At 38.0% G+C, this 14,142-nt stretch overlaps 1 protein-coding gene across 4 annotated transcripts in view; it reads right to left on the minus strand.

Moving 5' to 3' along the window:
* Positions 1-9,251, minus strand: part of LOC146489685 (MAM and LDL-receptor class A domain-containing protein 2-like) — a 62,091-nt gene extending 52,840 nt beyond the window's left edge. For 2 of the 4 annotated variants that reach the window (XM_085103972.1, XM_085103954.1), the window contains exons 1-3: positions 9,129-9,251; positions 3,701-3,834; positions 1,854-1,982 (exon numbers count right to left, since the gene is read on the minus strand). In XM_085103972.1, coding sequence (XP_084960098.1) covers positions 1,854-1,982; positions 3,701-3,800 — 229 coding nt within the window. In that variant the 5' untranslated portion in view covers positions 3,801-3,834; positions 9,129-9,251. Of the gene's footprint in view, positions 1-1,853; positions 1,983-3,700; positions 3,835-5,888; positions 6,000-9,128 lie in introns of those variants that run through there. The other 2 variants (XM_085103962.1, XM_085103981.1) reach the window with 2 other exon arrangements.
* Between the last annotated feature and the right edge of the window lie 4,891 nt (positions 9,252-14,142).

Below are 14,142 nucleotides of genomic sequence, written 5' to 3' on the forward strand. Positions count from 1 at the left end.
CACAGTTCCAAATGATCAGCGCATGCACCCACCGCTGCGTGATCCTGTCGTTCCAGCATTTCATGACTTACCCAGGAGTCCATGTTTGCCTAAAACTGACCAACCAGCGCGGCATCCACAGAAGCAGAAGTACCAACCAAATTTACAGCAGATGCACACAGGTCACCCATTACTACAAGATCTGGACGGCAAGTTAAAAAGCCACACAGAGACTCATTGAATCCTGTTAGAGGGGAGATGTTGTAATGATATTTACTAGGGACCCCACGGGATTCTGGGTCCCTGATAGTTTCTCGGGCCACCCCGCAGACCGTTTTGGTGGCCATGTTTGAGTTCAGTACAAGAGCACGTGTTAGACAGATTACACTTCGTTTCTTTCTTGAGGATATTTAAGTTAAGGTTTAGGACTGTGTTAGAGACACACTTACAACACAGGGATGGCGGAAACTCTCAGCCAGTTTTCGGGTCAAGTCTGCCGCGTCCAGGGGGTCAAAATAGATTACAAAAGGTAACGGTCGAAAGCATTGATGCAAGTTCTATCCAAATGGTTCCTTATATATCTGCTAACGGGAGCTATCCCAATAAGGAAAGAGTAAAAAACTTCCTTACAACTTCCTTATAACTTCCTTACAGTGCTATGCCCGCTACATCGAATCAAAATGAAATAAGATTTTGTTGACCGCTTCCAATTCAATCTATGTTAAGAAAAGAAACCTTAATTCAGACCACCTTCGGAGTGAAAACAGTGTCAGAGTAATCCTCTAACGTGAATTCGTTCCTCACTAGATAAAAATCTTCAAAATACAAAGTTCAATTAAAATGAGACGGTTTAATTTTAACCAAGATGAGATCCTATTTTGTTAGAACTGAAAACGGGCTTGATCCCCTGGACGAAACTGGCGTGTTTGTTTTTGGCAGGCAGTGTGGTCGAGTGGTTAGGGCGCCAGACTTGAAATCCGGTGGTCCCGGCTTCAAGTCCCGCTCTGACCACTAGCTGGAGTTGTTTCTCGGTAGCCCCAAGGTCAACTCCGCGGCCACGCTTGTAAATAGCCAGCTGGTCTGCCTCCTGGCAGTTGGGATTTTTAACCATGTTGTTTTCAATTTAAATTTTTTCTTTGTGACGTTAATGCTCGGCCCCACTAGCACTTGTGCTATAAACACTGCCGGGGGTAAACAAAGGTTATGTATGTATTATGTATGTAAATGCACCAATCAACTGAACGAAAGAAAACTTCACTTCTACCCGAAAACTGTCATCGATTGTTTGCAGTTGGCACTGATGAAGGTAGACTAAAAGTTTTTAATTTTGGCACAAAATTAGCAAAAGCAGATGCTCAAATCAATATCTTGCCCAAAAGCGGATTTTGGCGGATTTTTTTAGGGCATTTGGCTTAATTTGCTCATGACTTCTTGCATGCCCCCATTCTTCTTTCATCCCTTGTCTCTTTACTGCAGTTCCCAACAGTTTCCTATTCTTTGCAATAGTCACCCGCAACTAAATATTTCAAAATGACCACCGCTTTCTTAAAAGATACGAACAGCAATAAAGAAATCACACTTTCAAACTGAAAAGAACTGTTTCGTATAACCCTGGCGTCATTCAAAAATTCGATTATATATTTGAAATTATTGAGAGACGTCAAAACATTTCAAGCAAACCACTTCAGTTGACTCACGTAGAAGGCTTTTATATGCCTCCAAAGGTGGGTTGACTTTTCCCATTTGCTCTAAAACAGGTGTGAAACCCAATAATTAATCTGAAGCATGGCTTAAGGTTTGAAAATTCCTACTTGTACTCCATAAGCTAAAGGTCTATAATATTTTCATGAAACATTACGCAGGCTTCAAGCTACCTGAGACGTCAGCTTGAGGTCCTGTTCTTGGGCTGAGAGTGCTCCCTGAGTTTATTTTCCAGTTAAACTTTGCTCTTCCTGTGTTGTCATTTTCCCAGCCGCAAAAAGTCGAGTCGTCGAAATCACAGTCTAAACCGAGGAAAAAACATAAAAAAAGACAACCAGTACTAAATTCTCTTCGGGTCTCCCCACTCCCAAACGCCTCGAGGCGAGATGGAGCGGAAGCTAATCATTAAGGCATTAAAATGGACTTATTATGTCGTCCCAGTAGGGAAGATGGTGGGGCGCCAAGCTAATTTCTTTCAGGAAATAGAAAAAACACTCAAAAAGCAGTCTTTTTATACTAATCATTCTATTAAAAACAATGAAATCTCCCATGGGTATACGTTAACCAACGAGATATTAAAATAGACATTGCGTTCGGGCCCCTGCCGGAAGAGTGAAGCACGTTGTGTGTGACGTCTTCAGTTAGTATGAAAAATTTGTTTATTTTAAATGAAAGCTGTTTCTTTAATAGCTGGTTAAGAGACTACGTGTCAATTAAACACCGCTTACTTATTTACATTTTATATTGAAAATCACCCACGCATTAGGCGAGCATCACGTACAACTTAAAAGAAGGAAATGGATGAGATTAAAGGGATTTTGTTCCCAAGATAAACAATAAATTTGGTTTTTAAAACTCTCACCAGTGTTTGAATCACGTGACGCGAAAAAAAAGTCAAACCGGGTTTCTTTTCTGCTAATAGCCATTTGCAGCTGTTATTCCTGATTTTTCGCGCACGACCGAAGGGATCTCTGCTGGTTGGTCCTGGTTAGTACTTGTCAAGGATAATTCCCAGCGATTGGCGAAAGTCTGGTTGATGTTGTTTTTCAAGTGTTTATGAAATGCTGTCTTTTTTTAAATTTGAAAACACATAAAACAATTTAGTTTTCGACAGCTACGAAAAATTTTTAATAACGGCGAAAGACCTTTCCATTTATTTCTCTTTTTACCAAAAGCATTATTTTGCCAGGCTGTAGCTAAAGAATTTAAGCTGGGAGCCTTTTATTGCCCTCCACATTTATGGCATGATGTTTTACTATCTTTTTGAAATTTGGGTCGCAAGCAATGAACAATTCGTTTGACAGGCGGTTATCAAAATGTCACGTTTTAAACCTTGTTTTCTGATATAGGAGGCGATTCCCTTCTTGTACCGAGGGAATAAAACTATCGTTATAGGGATTTATGACCAAAAACTTTAAAAAAGATGTTAATTTTTTTTTCAAGTTAAATATTCTCGATGGATTCGCGTGAAATTAGCTTTAACATAATGTGAAGATGCAACTAGCTGGAACAGTACGGTTTTTAAATGATGGGTGAAAATTTCGGCTAGGTATATAAGCGTTTGTAATATTTTTGACAACCTGTGAGAATAAATAAGTTGAATTATTGAATATAAATATACCAAAAGTTTGGGTTGTAACAACGCAGATATTAACGGGCCAAAAAAATTATTAAAAATGAAGGAGCTTACGAAATTCGTGTTATAGTAGATTTTTCAGCAGAAACTCAGCTGCAATTATTTTCACTGAAAGGATCTAAGATTTGCGTATTTAATAAATGAATAAATAAATAAATAAATAAATAAATAAATAAATAAATAATAAGCTCTACTGACACAGCTACAGTTGTTAATCGTTTCTGCACACCTTTAAAACCACTGAGAAATTTTAATAACCACGCTTTGCTTATTTTAGTATTTTAGTCTGAAACCCCGAGGTAATCAGGTTAAGGGTTATGAACGAGTTTGATATAGCTTAAACAGCCTTCATATTGTTATTCTCTTTTTGACTACAGAACTAACCCAGAGGAAGATGACTGAAGCCTATACTTCCTGACAACTGCCTTGGGAAGAACATGAACAGCGCGGTGCAGGCAATAATCCAGTTGTTGCACGAAGACATTTCAACACCCCGCGCTTTCCGTCCTTTTGGCTGCCTAGGGATAAAGTAATGCATTCATTAATGGTTTCACCAATTCGAATGGAATCTGGAAGTTAGGTATAGCAATTGAATATTTATGAATAAAGAGTGATGAGTTTTTGGTTCCGTCGTTTACGCGACTGATTTTGTATACTAAAAATATAATGATGATTGTTACTCTTATTTAGATTGCGGACACGTAATCATTTTAAAGACAAAGGAAAGCAGGGAAAGGCAGATCAGAGATGCCCATTATAAGTAATAGATAGATTGTGAGTTGAGCTAACGCTATAATGAGGCTATAATGAAATGGATTCTAAAAGCAGGTTTCTGTTGTTATTGTTTTTTTTTTTTCAATTGAAATTTTCAATTAACTTGAATCTTGTTCGTACGGATGTTCCTACAAATCAAGAAAAACCTACTTTATAACTGTAAAATAAAAGGGGATATGTCCGGAGGTCACACTTTCCAAAGGTCTTTTAGTGTGCATAGTAATTGAAACTTTACAAAATTTGAGCTCAGTTTTAATCAGAGATAGATAAAACATTCCAAATTATTGCTCAGTAATTCCAAGCGTTACCATCCCCCCTTCCCCAGGGCATTTGTCATTTTATCTTTGGAAAACTACAAATGCCCCAAAGGTAGGTTAGCCAGTTTATCCAAAAAGCCCTCAGCATAGCTCAGAAAATGGTTCAAATGCCCCACCAACAGGACAAGAAGGGATACAACGAAATATTTCAGTTAAAAATAGGCACCCAGTAGGTGTATGCGACTACTGCTATTGAAAGGGAAATACGGGGAAGAAAGCTTTTACTCGGGAACTTCATTTTGAAACTGTCCTGAACTTTAAAAAGAAAACAGGAAAACTGTGATTTGCAAAAGCAACATATGTACTAGAGTTGATTTTTTGCAAGGACCCATCTGGAAATAACAAATCAATCAAAAAAATTTGCTGTGACTTCAGTTCTAAAATTGTTATAGTTGTTCTATTTGCAAATTGTAAATGTTTACACGCCGCTTTCCCAGCTAATTAGTGTAATAACTCAGGTGATTATAGATATTCTGTTGATCTGATTGGTCGGGGATTGCGTCATATCCAACGAAAAACGCAAAAACTGTGACTTGCAAAAGCAACATATGAACTAGATTTGATTCTTTACATTGCAAGGAAATACAACGACCGATCAAGAAAGAACAAACTAATGAACAAAATTTACAGTGATTTCAGTTCTAAAATTGTTGCATCTCTTTAATTTGCAAATGTGATTATAGAGATTCTGTTGATCTGATTGGTCGAGGATTGCGTCATATCCTACTGCAATCGCCTCGCGCAAGGTGATTATAACGTGAGCCCTAATTTTCAAAATGGCTACTTAGCGATCTGTTGATGTTTCTGAAGAAGAGGGATGAAATAGGAAAAAAAAAATAGGATGAAAGAATATGCAATTCCGAAAGGGACTAAAGATGCAGCTAAGTCTTGGGTGACACTTTTCGAAGGCGAGATCTTTATTTCTCTGATGATATTCGAAACTGGAAGCTTAAAGCATTAACTTTAAACTTAACGTATTGAAGTTAAGACTAAACAGGATTGTTGTCACCTCTGATTCTGTCACCTCTGTTTATGCAAACAGAGACCATGCGTTTGCTCATAAGCCTTGAAATCTACTTCACTGGTCCAATAAATCTTTCTTGGGAAAGACTTCCGCACAGCGCCATAATTAATTATACATGCATCACCTGACTGTCATACTAACCCTCTTCCAAAATGGCCAGCATAAATAGAGTTTGAGTCGTAAAATGTAAACATAATAAATGTTGGGGCTGTACGGAAATCTTGCCCTTTTTAGTAGACTGAGTCTTTCACCCAGTGAGTGATTTATGTCTGAGAAACAGTAGTTTTGGCCTGACTGAGGCTTTCAATCCAGCAAATACAAGAGATTGTCTCTTGTTGCAAAACTCTTGCAAAGTCTATGGACAATTTCTCAGTTTTCTTACCTATATACCTCCCTGAAATTTTGGCTTCCTCAACTGGTGAGGCGAAAAGGCGAAAGCAAAATCAAGATCTCATACCTCTCTCACGGAACTTTTGTATTAAACTTCCATTACTGATTTCTGCACACAATCGAAAAAGCACTACACGAAACGCCTCTGGCTTGAATACGAATATTACCAAACCGATGTCATAAGTAGCCAATCACACGCGCGTAAGACCAAATCATCTCTAACCAATGACCTGCAGTCGCCAATACCCACTTCCGGCCCCAACAACATTTTTCCCGATACCACCCTAATCGAGATTTTTTCTGGTATACAAACTGTAAATTCCCACTGTAATTACCTTCTGTGCTTTAACACGGGGACTACAATGATGACCTCTGGATCAACGCTACATTGATTCGATGGCACGATGAATCGAAACAGCATCAAAAATCCGTGGAAAACCTACTCCAATTTGTGAAAAGATCAATTTCTGATATGCGTTAGTCATTAAACTATCAGCCCGTGAACGGAGACGTGCCCAAAAAAACTAGCACCAAAGCACAGCTTCGTGGTGCGAGAATGTTAGAATTTCAGCGATTTTCGGCAGACGCTCCAGTGAAATTAATCATTTAACTGAAAAAATCGTCGCTACGCATATTCAATACTACTATGTCTAAGCTGCAATTTAAAGCAAACAGAGTTTTGCTAGCATGATCTAAACTGAGATATGACCTTAGCTAGAACACACTCATAAGAAGCAGTAATTTTCCAGGTGTACGAGACAAAAGAAGCCGCGTTTGCTTCACGGTCGAGGCATGATTAGCGTGCTAGACTGAATTTTACCGGGTTTCAGCGTTTTATTTCTTCTGACATTTAATAGTATAAACAAGGACTTAGCAGAAGATATGAACTCTAAGATCTACTTCAAACAGTGTTATAAAACGCAAATCGTGAAATACGCAGGTGACATTGAATTGATATCATCAGTTTTTTGCATAATAATACGTGGATTCCACACACACTAGACGAAATACATTTCCATGACTGATCTTTACTTTACTCTTAAATTTAAAACCAACTCTGTGTCGATACCTCATCATCCAAGTTTTGAATTTTTAATACACGCAGTATTTGCGTAACGCGTACTTGAAAATGGCCGAACCATCGGAGCGTCAAAATTGAACTTTTTTCGGCATAAAAATACTCGGATTTGTAACACGCAGAAGTTATGGAGAACGGCATGCGCAGAGAGGCAAACAGTCTCAAACTGTCGGTGCCTGGTTTACCCTATGTTCACATCTGCTCTACTCAGGTAGTTCAATTCTTGCCAGAAAGCAAGTTCTTTCAACTTTTCTTTCTGATACAGAGTTCTCGATAAGCAGCGAGGGAAGGCCGATTTCCGAGTTTAACGGTCCGTACAAAAATGGCCGTTCAATTTTAAATCTCTCGAGAACAATGCTGGAATTTCAAAGTTATTTAACACGAAAAGCAGCAAATTGAAACCGACAGGTGTAATTACTCTGTGTGAAATAGTCATGAAGCAAGTCCCTTAAAATTTAGTGTTAGGTGGAGAGAATTCAAGGAACGGGAGCCTAACTGCCAAATGCTAGAATATTGACATGCAGCCAGAGAAAGATTCCAAAGTTTAGGCTATTGACAAGTTATTGGTTCGTTTCCTCCATACCCCACTGTCTATTTTAAATCAATTTAAAAGCGTACTAATATTTTGGATATTGTTCGCTCTGTAAAGAATTTATTGTTAAGCCCGTGAACAGGATACCATAGCAGCGGATACCATATATCGACACACGAACGGAAGATACCATTCGATCCATGGCGAGATCGAGTTGGTAATCAAGGTTCCTGGGCGAATGATTATTCCATACCGAGTATGTTGCTGCTTCCTTGATAATTTCAAAAACCTGTTTATCTACTTTTGATCGAAGATGAAGGAATGAGCAAGGTAATGGGACAAATAAGAACATGGCAAAATGCCCTTTGCTGATTTCATTTTCTAAATGCTAAGTTTTCTCAAAATTATTTTGTATAACACGGCTGCAAAATACTGATTGTCTTATTTTTTAGTGCTTTGCTCTCGAATTTTTAAAAACTATTAAAATACTTTTAGGTCAAGACAGTGTAATAAGTCTACGAGCAGGGTGAGCTGATTAACAATCATCGAGAGGCACCTATATGACACATTTTCTTTGATTTAGCGTAGTTTATTATATCGCCATTTGAAAGCTGTACAGTTTTATTAAAGCTATTGAACATACATACATTTAAATTTCATGCAATCAAAGCGCCGCCAGGGTCTTGTAACGGTCTGGCCGCACGATTTTATTTATGATAAGTAAGACCCATTATTACTACAGGAAGTATCACTTTAAAATAGTGAACACGTATTTTTGTACTTCCATTTTTCCTGTTTTTGCTTTTTTTACTACTACGAAACAATTATGTGGAAACATCAATAAGAGAGCCTAGGTAAGTAAAAACGACCTATAATCTTCAAAACTGACTTGGCCAATTCCAATTTTTTCAAGTTCCTCCTGTGTCAGTATTGTAGAGAAGTCACCAAAAACTGCTTATAGTTTGTTCTTCCCCGGATAAATCTCTCAACATTTTCTTCCCGGTGTCCTAACAGCAATTTCATGTTAGACAAGGGGTTCTTCGTCAAATATTTGAGCCATTTTGACGAAAATCGCCGTGTTGGTGTCCCTTTAACTTAAAATATTATTCATTTCTCACGTTGCACTTCGAAGAAATATTTCTGCTTCGTCATTCTCTGTCGGCCCCTGCGTTTAACCGGTTGCTGTCTTGCCTAGACTACAATTGAATTGCCTTCTTTGGTTCATCCTAACCTCATCCTAGCACAAAAGGTGTCAAAATTTTAAAAGGCAATTTTGCTTACATGCCTCACACCTTTCAAGAGGGTCTGGAAGGGGTTCACTGTGAATATTATTTTCCCCTTTATTTTTGGTATTTACTGTTAAATTCGTCAACTCTCTGATTCCAGGAAAAAATACTATCAAGTGTTTGGAGGGTTTATCGCAAGAAAAATAGTTACTTAACATTGTATCCTCTGCTCTTGGTAAATTACCGAGCCTCAAAACTAACCGAGATTTGAAGCTCGCGCCAGATTGAAGCGTCGCAATACACTTGGTAAAAGTTCTGATCTTTGAGGGTATAACGGATAACGGTGTGTAACGGTGAAAAATTTGTGATTTATGTAAATTTAACAGGGCTGTCAATTATTTAATAATTATATTGGTTTCTGCTGCGGTATGCCTGTGTCACTCACTGAATAATACATATTTTTTTCCTTACCTTAATTACGTGCCATTGATAAGAATATCTCTCCGAAATCAGTTTGGTGCGTCTAGGCTTGGTAGCGTGATACGAAACTATCACTTTGAATGCGTAACAACGCCAATTCAAGACGTTTTGTAAGTTGAGCCGAACAAGAAATATATTTATGAGAAAATTCAAGATGAACAAACATGTGCCTTCCATTTATTTAATATGAACCCTCAATGCTAATTTGCCTTTCGTTTTCTCGTCAAATGCCATGACTTTGAGTCATTTCAGTTTACTCAGCCCTATCTCTGCTATTATACGGACGCCTTTCTAAATTAAATTTCCTCTGTGTTCCTTATTTTAAATGAAAATTTGTCAGAAGGCAAACACAGTTGCTAGCTAAACTTAAAACAACCCTAAGCGAGTGCGATTTGTTGTTAGATAACTAGTCCTTGTTGTTATACAATATTGGAAGGCTTACATCTGTTTAAACACCAACCTTGTTAAATATCCAGAAAAAGGAAATTCTACCCTGTTTACTCAGTAAAATTCATCTGATTGCATTAGTGTCACGGATATCATGTTTTTCTACCCTAAGTGTTATCAGTACCAGCATTTTTTCTCTTTAGTTTTTTTCTTTGTCTTTACTCTTTTGGTTTCGATTTGTTGTGTGGAGGGTTTTTTTTCACTAATTGGTATTTGAATGTATTTCCTTCATTTCACTCGACCTGCTTCCGGATCCTACAAAAAACATTATTCAGAATTTAACGAAGGGGGGCGTAAACACCAATTTACAAAAAAATCTCAGTTCATCTGTAAATGTTTGATAAAGCCTGTTTTTTATATCTTTATTTCTTCAATTTTTTATTTTTTTTGTTTTTGTTTTTAGGGCCCAAAAAACGACAGCGGCAAACGTGCAGTAGAGAGGAACAACTTTCAGTGTTGTTTTGTTTAATCGGATTTCGCTTGAATCTTCGTTCATCGTTTTCGTAACATGAAACAGACAGCAAGGAATATTCGTCCTAAGTGAATTAGTCATACTTGCCAGTTTTTTAAAACTAGCATATACTTTTTCTTGTTTGTAATGATATTTTTGTGAATTGAACATTTTTGTGTATCATTTGTATTATTCCCTTTTTAGTTCAGTTGCATATATCTTCATTAATTTGTGACGATAGCCATGAAAAACAGGTTCATTGCTGCTGATTGGGCAGCCTCAATATAATCAGTAAGTAACTACTAACAAGCTTCCTTCGATAACTTTAAGACGTTGTTTCTGAGTGCGCTTAATATCGTTTTTTGTAAATCTTTATTCACGCTATGCGTAATGAAAGAACGGTGTACACAGTCTCTGATTGATTCTGTTTGGTTGAGTGCTAACCTCTGTGCGGGCGTATTCTTTTTCCGTCTGCGCTGAGGGAAACATGAGAGTTCTGCACGCAAACTTGTAAGCATTTTAACCCACTGGAGCTTTCTTTATGTGTTCTTCAGTATCTGCCTTAGGGTTTAAAAATGAAATACGATATCCACTAACAAATATTTGGCATAGTGTTTACTATCCCACACGGCATAAAAAAAAAAAAAAAAAAAAAAAAAAAAAAAATCGGCTGGTTGCGTAGATGTCAATCAGACCTCACAGGGTTTGGAGGGAAGAGTCGTTCTCAGATATTTAGGTGGGGTAAAAACCTTTTAAACTTTTAAAAACAGCACGGAACATACGAAATTATTTTGCATTTTATTTCAGATCCTCTCCCTTAAACCCTGAGAAATCTATACCATATGTATACTGTACTTCAGAAGTCCTTGCTTTAGTTGAACAAACGGACTTGAGTGAAACCCTACAAAAGCTTAAATTTTTTAGATAAAAATTTTCAACCAAGGAATCTCGGGGTTAGGGTTTCTCTTTCTTGCAGTGTATGTCATCACGTTTCCTCTCACCCTATAATCCTGAGGAATACTTGTTCAAAATCGATTATCTTGACTATTTTGTCTGGTTTTACTTTGATTTAAATTTTAATAACTTTGCTTCAGATAATTAAAATATAATGACTCATACATTCAAATTACGAATTCATATCTTCCCAACGCAGACGGTCACCTCGGCAGGAATAGAACATTCTGTATGCAGTCCATTCTTTTAATATGCCATCACAAAGGTATGAGGTAGTTCACGTGATGTTTATGTGCCCATTTCTTCTTCAAAGCTAAGTGATTGCAGGCTTTAACCTTATTGCCAGTGTTCTCTTCTTGTGGATGTATACTTAAAAAGACTACAAAACGATTTTAAATGTCTCGATATGATCTGTTCTTTCTGCTCTATCAGTGAAATGCTCGTGAAAATTATAACTTTAAAGCATTCAGCCACAAATGATAATGCGTCAGTCAATTCCAGCAGTGCCCCCCCCCCCCCCGGGCTAACCCCCGGGCATTAGCATTTTTTCAAAAAGAAAAAAAAAAGGGGGCAAATTCCCCGGGGTGGGGACACATAAGCTGTCTAAATTCCCCGGGGTGGGGATGAAGGAAGAGGGCAAATGCCCTGCCCCCGGGATCATCGCCTTCCAGCACCACTTCAATTTTTATACTAATCAGTGAATAAAACGTTCCACTTTTCAGTATTTTAATGCAACGGTAGGACTTCAAGGACAACAGGACATGATTATGATTATATTTATTTTTTTAAATTTTGTTAAAAAGTTAGGGAGCTTTTGGAAAATTAAATATTATTTAATAAACTGCGCTGGGATTGCGGCGGACGTCCCTCCTGCTGCAAGCGATAATAGGCGCCTGTATTCGAAGGCTTCGCTTTTTATTTATGATGAATTGCATTTTAAGCTCGCAAGATCTGTCTTGAAGATCGCATCATATGAATTCGCAAACCTAAAGTATTTTAAAGTGCACTCCAGGTTGACTTTCGTGAATTTAAAAATGCTAGGTTAGTTTTGAATGCGAAATGCGAAATACAGCTGTAGTCGTGTTCACGTTGATTGTTTCCGATTTCTCGATAAATGATAAACAAAATATAGTGCAAGTTATTGCTTTTTATATTTATATGCTTACAACTAATGAAGAAATATCTCAAATTGAGAAAACATACCTTTAAAAACATCCACAAGTTTGTCTAGTCCCTGACCCTCAACAAACGCCTCGTCTTTGCCGATGAATTCCTCCATGGCACTTTCGAAAACACGTGTGTCAAATGCCCCGGGGTAGGCAAATGCCCAGCCCCGGGCCGCGATAAAATTACGAATGCTCCGCCGCCGAGACTGACAACGTGAGCAAATGCCCCGGGGTTGCCCGGAGGGGGGGGGGGGGGAGGGCACCGCTAGAATTGACTGATGCATAATCTATACAAATTGACTTCAATCTCGGTTTCTGAGGCAAACGTGACATTTGTACTCCCCGATCTTTCTTCAAGTTTTCAATTTCGAGCCATTCGTTATTTTTCGGTTCGGTTTTGTTGACAAAAACATATTTATTCCTGGGCTACAGCTGTCTGGGGCTACAGTTAGCTTCATTCGTAATCGACGGGAAATAGACTCGATCTTACGCCTCTAATGTAAGACCGAGCTTCAGCTTCCGGTAGTAGTCAGTTAAGTGGGAAACATTTCTCTCGATCAATCGCCCTGGCTTCAGGCAAGTAACACTCTCCGATTCCGCGAATAACCGTCCTAAGCAATCAGGATAGGAATGTACAGGTCCTGTCCCTTTTTCCTGCTTCTGTAGCTATGGTGACCATGGGTTAAATCCTACAGAAATCAATAGACTGGCTTGCGTAGATGCGCAAGATTTGCTCGCTAGATCAATCTTGCTACAACGACCTTGGTCTTTCCAGCTTATGTTAAAAACAGCACGGAACATTCATGTCGAAAAGGAGATTTGTGCCAGTCAGTGACATAACGCAACGGCAATGTTGCAACACGTAACGTTTTTCAAGTAGTAACTCCCGGTTATTATAAATGGTATACTCGGAGAAAAGACAGTGCAATCCGCTTAAAATACTGTGGTAAAATAAGTAAGTGATATTACTATAAAATATCTTCAAATATAATATATGGACAGTATGGATTTAAAGCTGACGCAATGACATTGTCTCTTAAGTATTAATATTTTGTCAGCCGGGAAATCCTTAAAAAATCATTTTTCGTTCTACCTGACATGAATTCTGTCTCGATCCATTTTGCATCGATTACTTCACTCGCTTCACTCGAAGTGAGCCATGCTGCTGAAAAGATTGGAAATTCTTGGTTCAGATGCATTAAAATATGTTTTAAAAAATTTAAATAAATAAAACAGCATGAAATTAAACCTTACACATAACTCACAGTTACATTTCGATTCAAGTCACAACCAACATGAAATCAGGATCGACAAAGCTCAGTTCTCTTAATACTAAAAATAAATAAACAGATAAGGCACCTCTTGTAATTGTAAGTGCTAGCAGTGCTTTAGCCTATGAATTTACCTAAAACAAATATTGTTTTAACTAAACACTAACTGTGAGTTGAATCCGATTCAGTTTCGTATATTTAGCTGTTTTCTTAACTAACGCAAAATTTCAGTTCGCGGAATGGACCAGTAATTGAATTCTAGTAGACAAGCAAATGATCACTTACATCCCTTTCAGTGGTAGAGAGTTTTGGATACGAATTTCCTGCCCGATAATCTTGATTAACCTTTCTAAGACTTCCTCGTAAGCTGTTACATCAGGACCCGGTGACGTTGATCCAGAGTGCGATTGACGTGGATAGTTTGTCTGGTTGCATTTTTTCTTTAAAAGCAGCACAACGCAAGAGGCTAACAGGCAAAGACAGAGGCTAACAAATTGTGAGAGCTGAGCTTATTACGCAACAGAGCAGATCTCCCAGGATAAGAAAACGAGTGTTTGGAAACTCGAAACTAAAATCAATACCAAGGAGTAATGACATTACGTAACAGAGCAGGAATTTAAACGGAGTGTTTGGAAACTCGAGACTAAAATCAATACGGAGGAGTGATGACAGACTTACATTCCTCTGTTGTATTTTTTTTATATTTGCTTCTTTAT

The sequence above is a fragment of the Pavona decussata genome, unplaced genomic scaffold, assembly GCF_977016875.1.
Source record: "Pavona decussata unplaced genomic scaffold, jaPavDecu1.1 SCAFFOLD_4, whole genome shotgun sequence".
NCBI classification, from domain to species: Eukaryota; Metazoa; Cnidaria; class Anthozoa; order Scleractinia; family Agariciidae; genus Pavona; species Pavona decussata.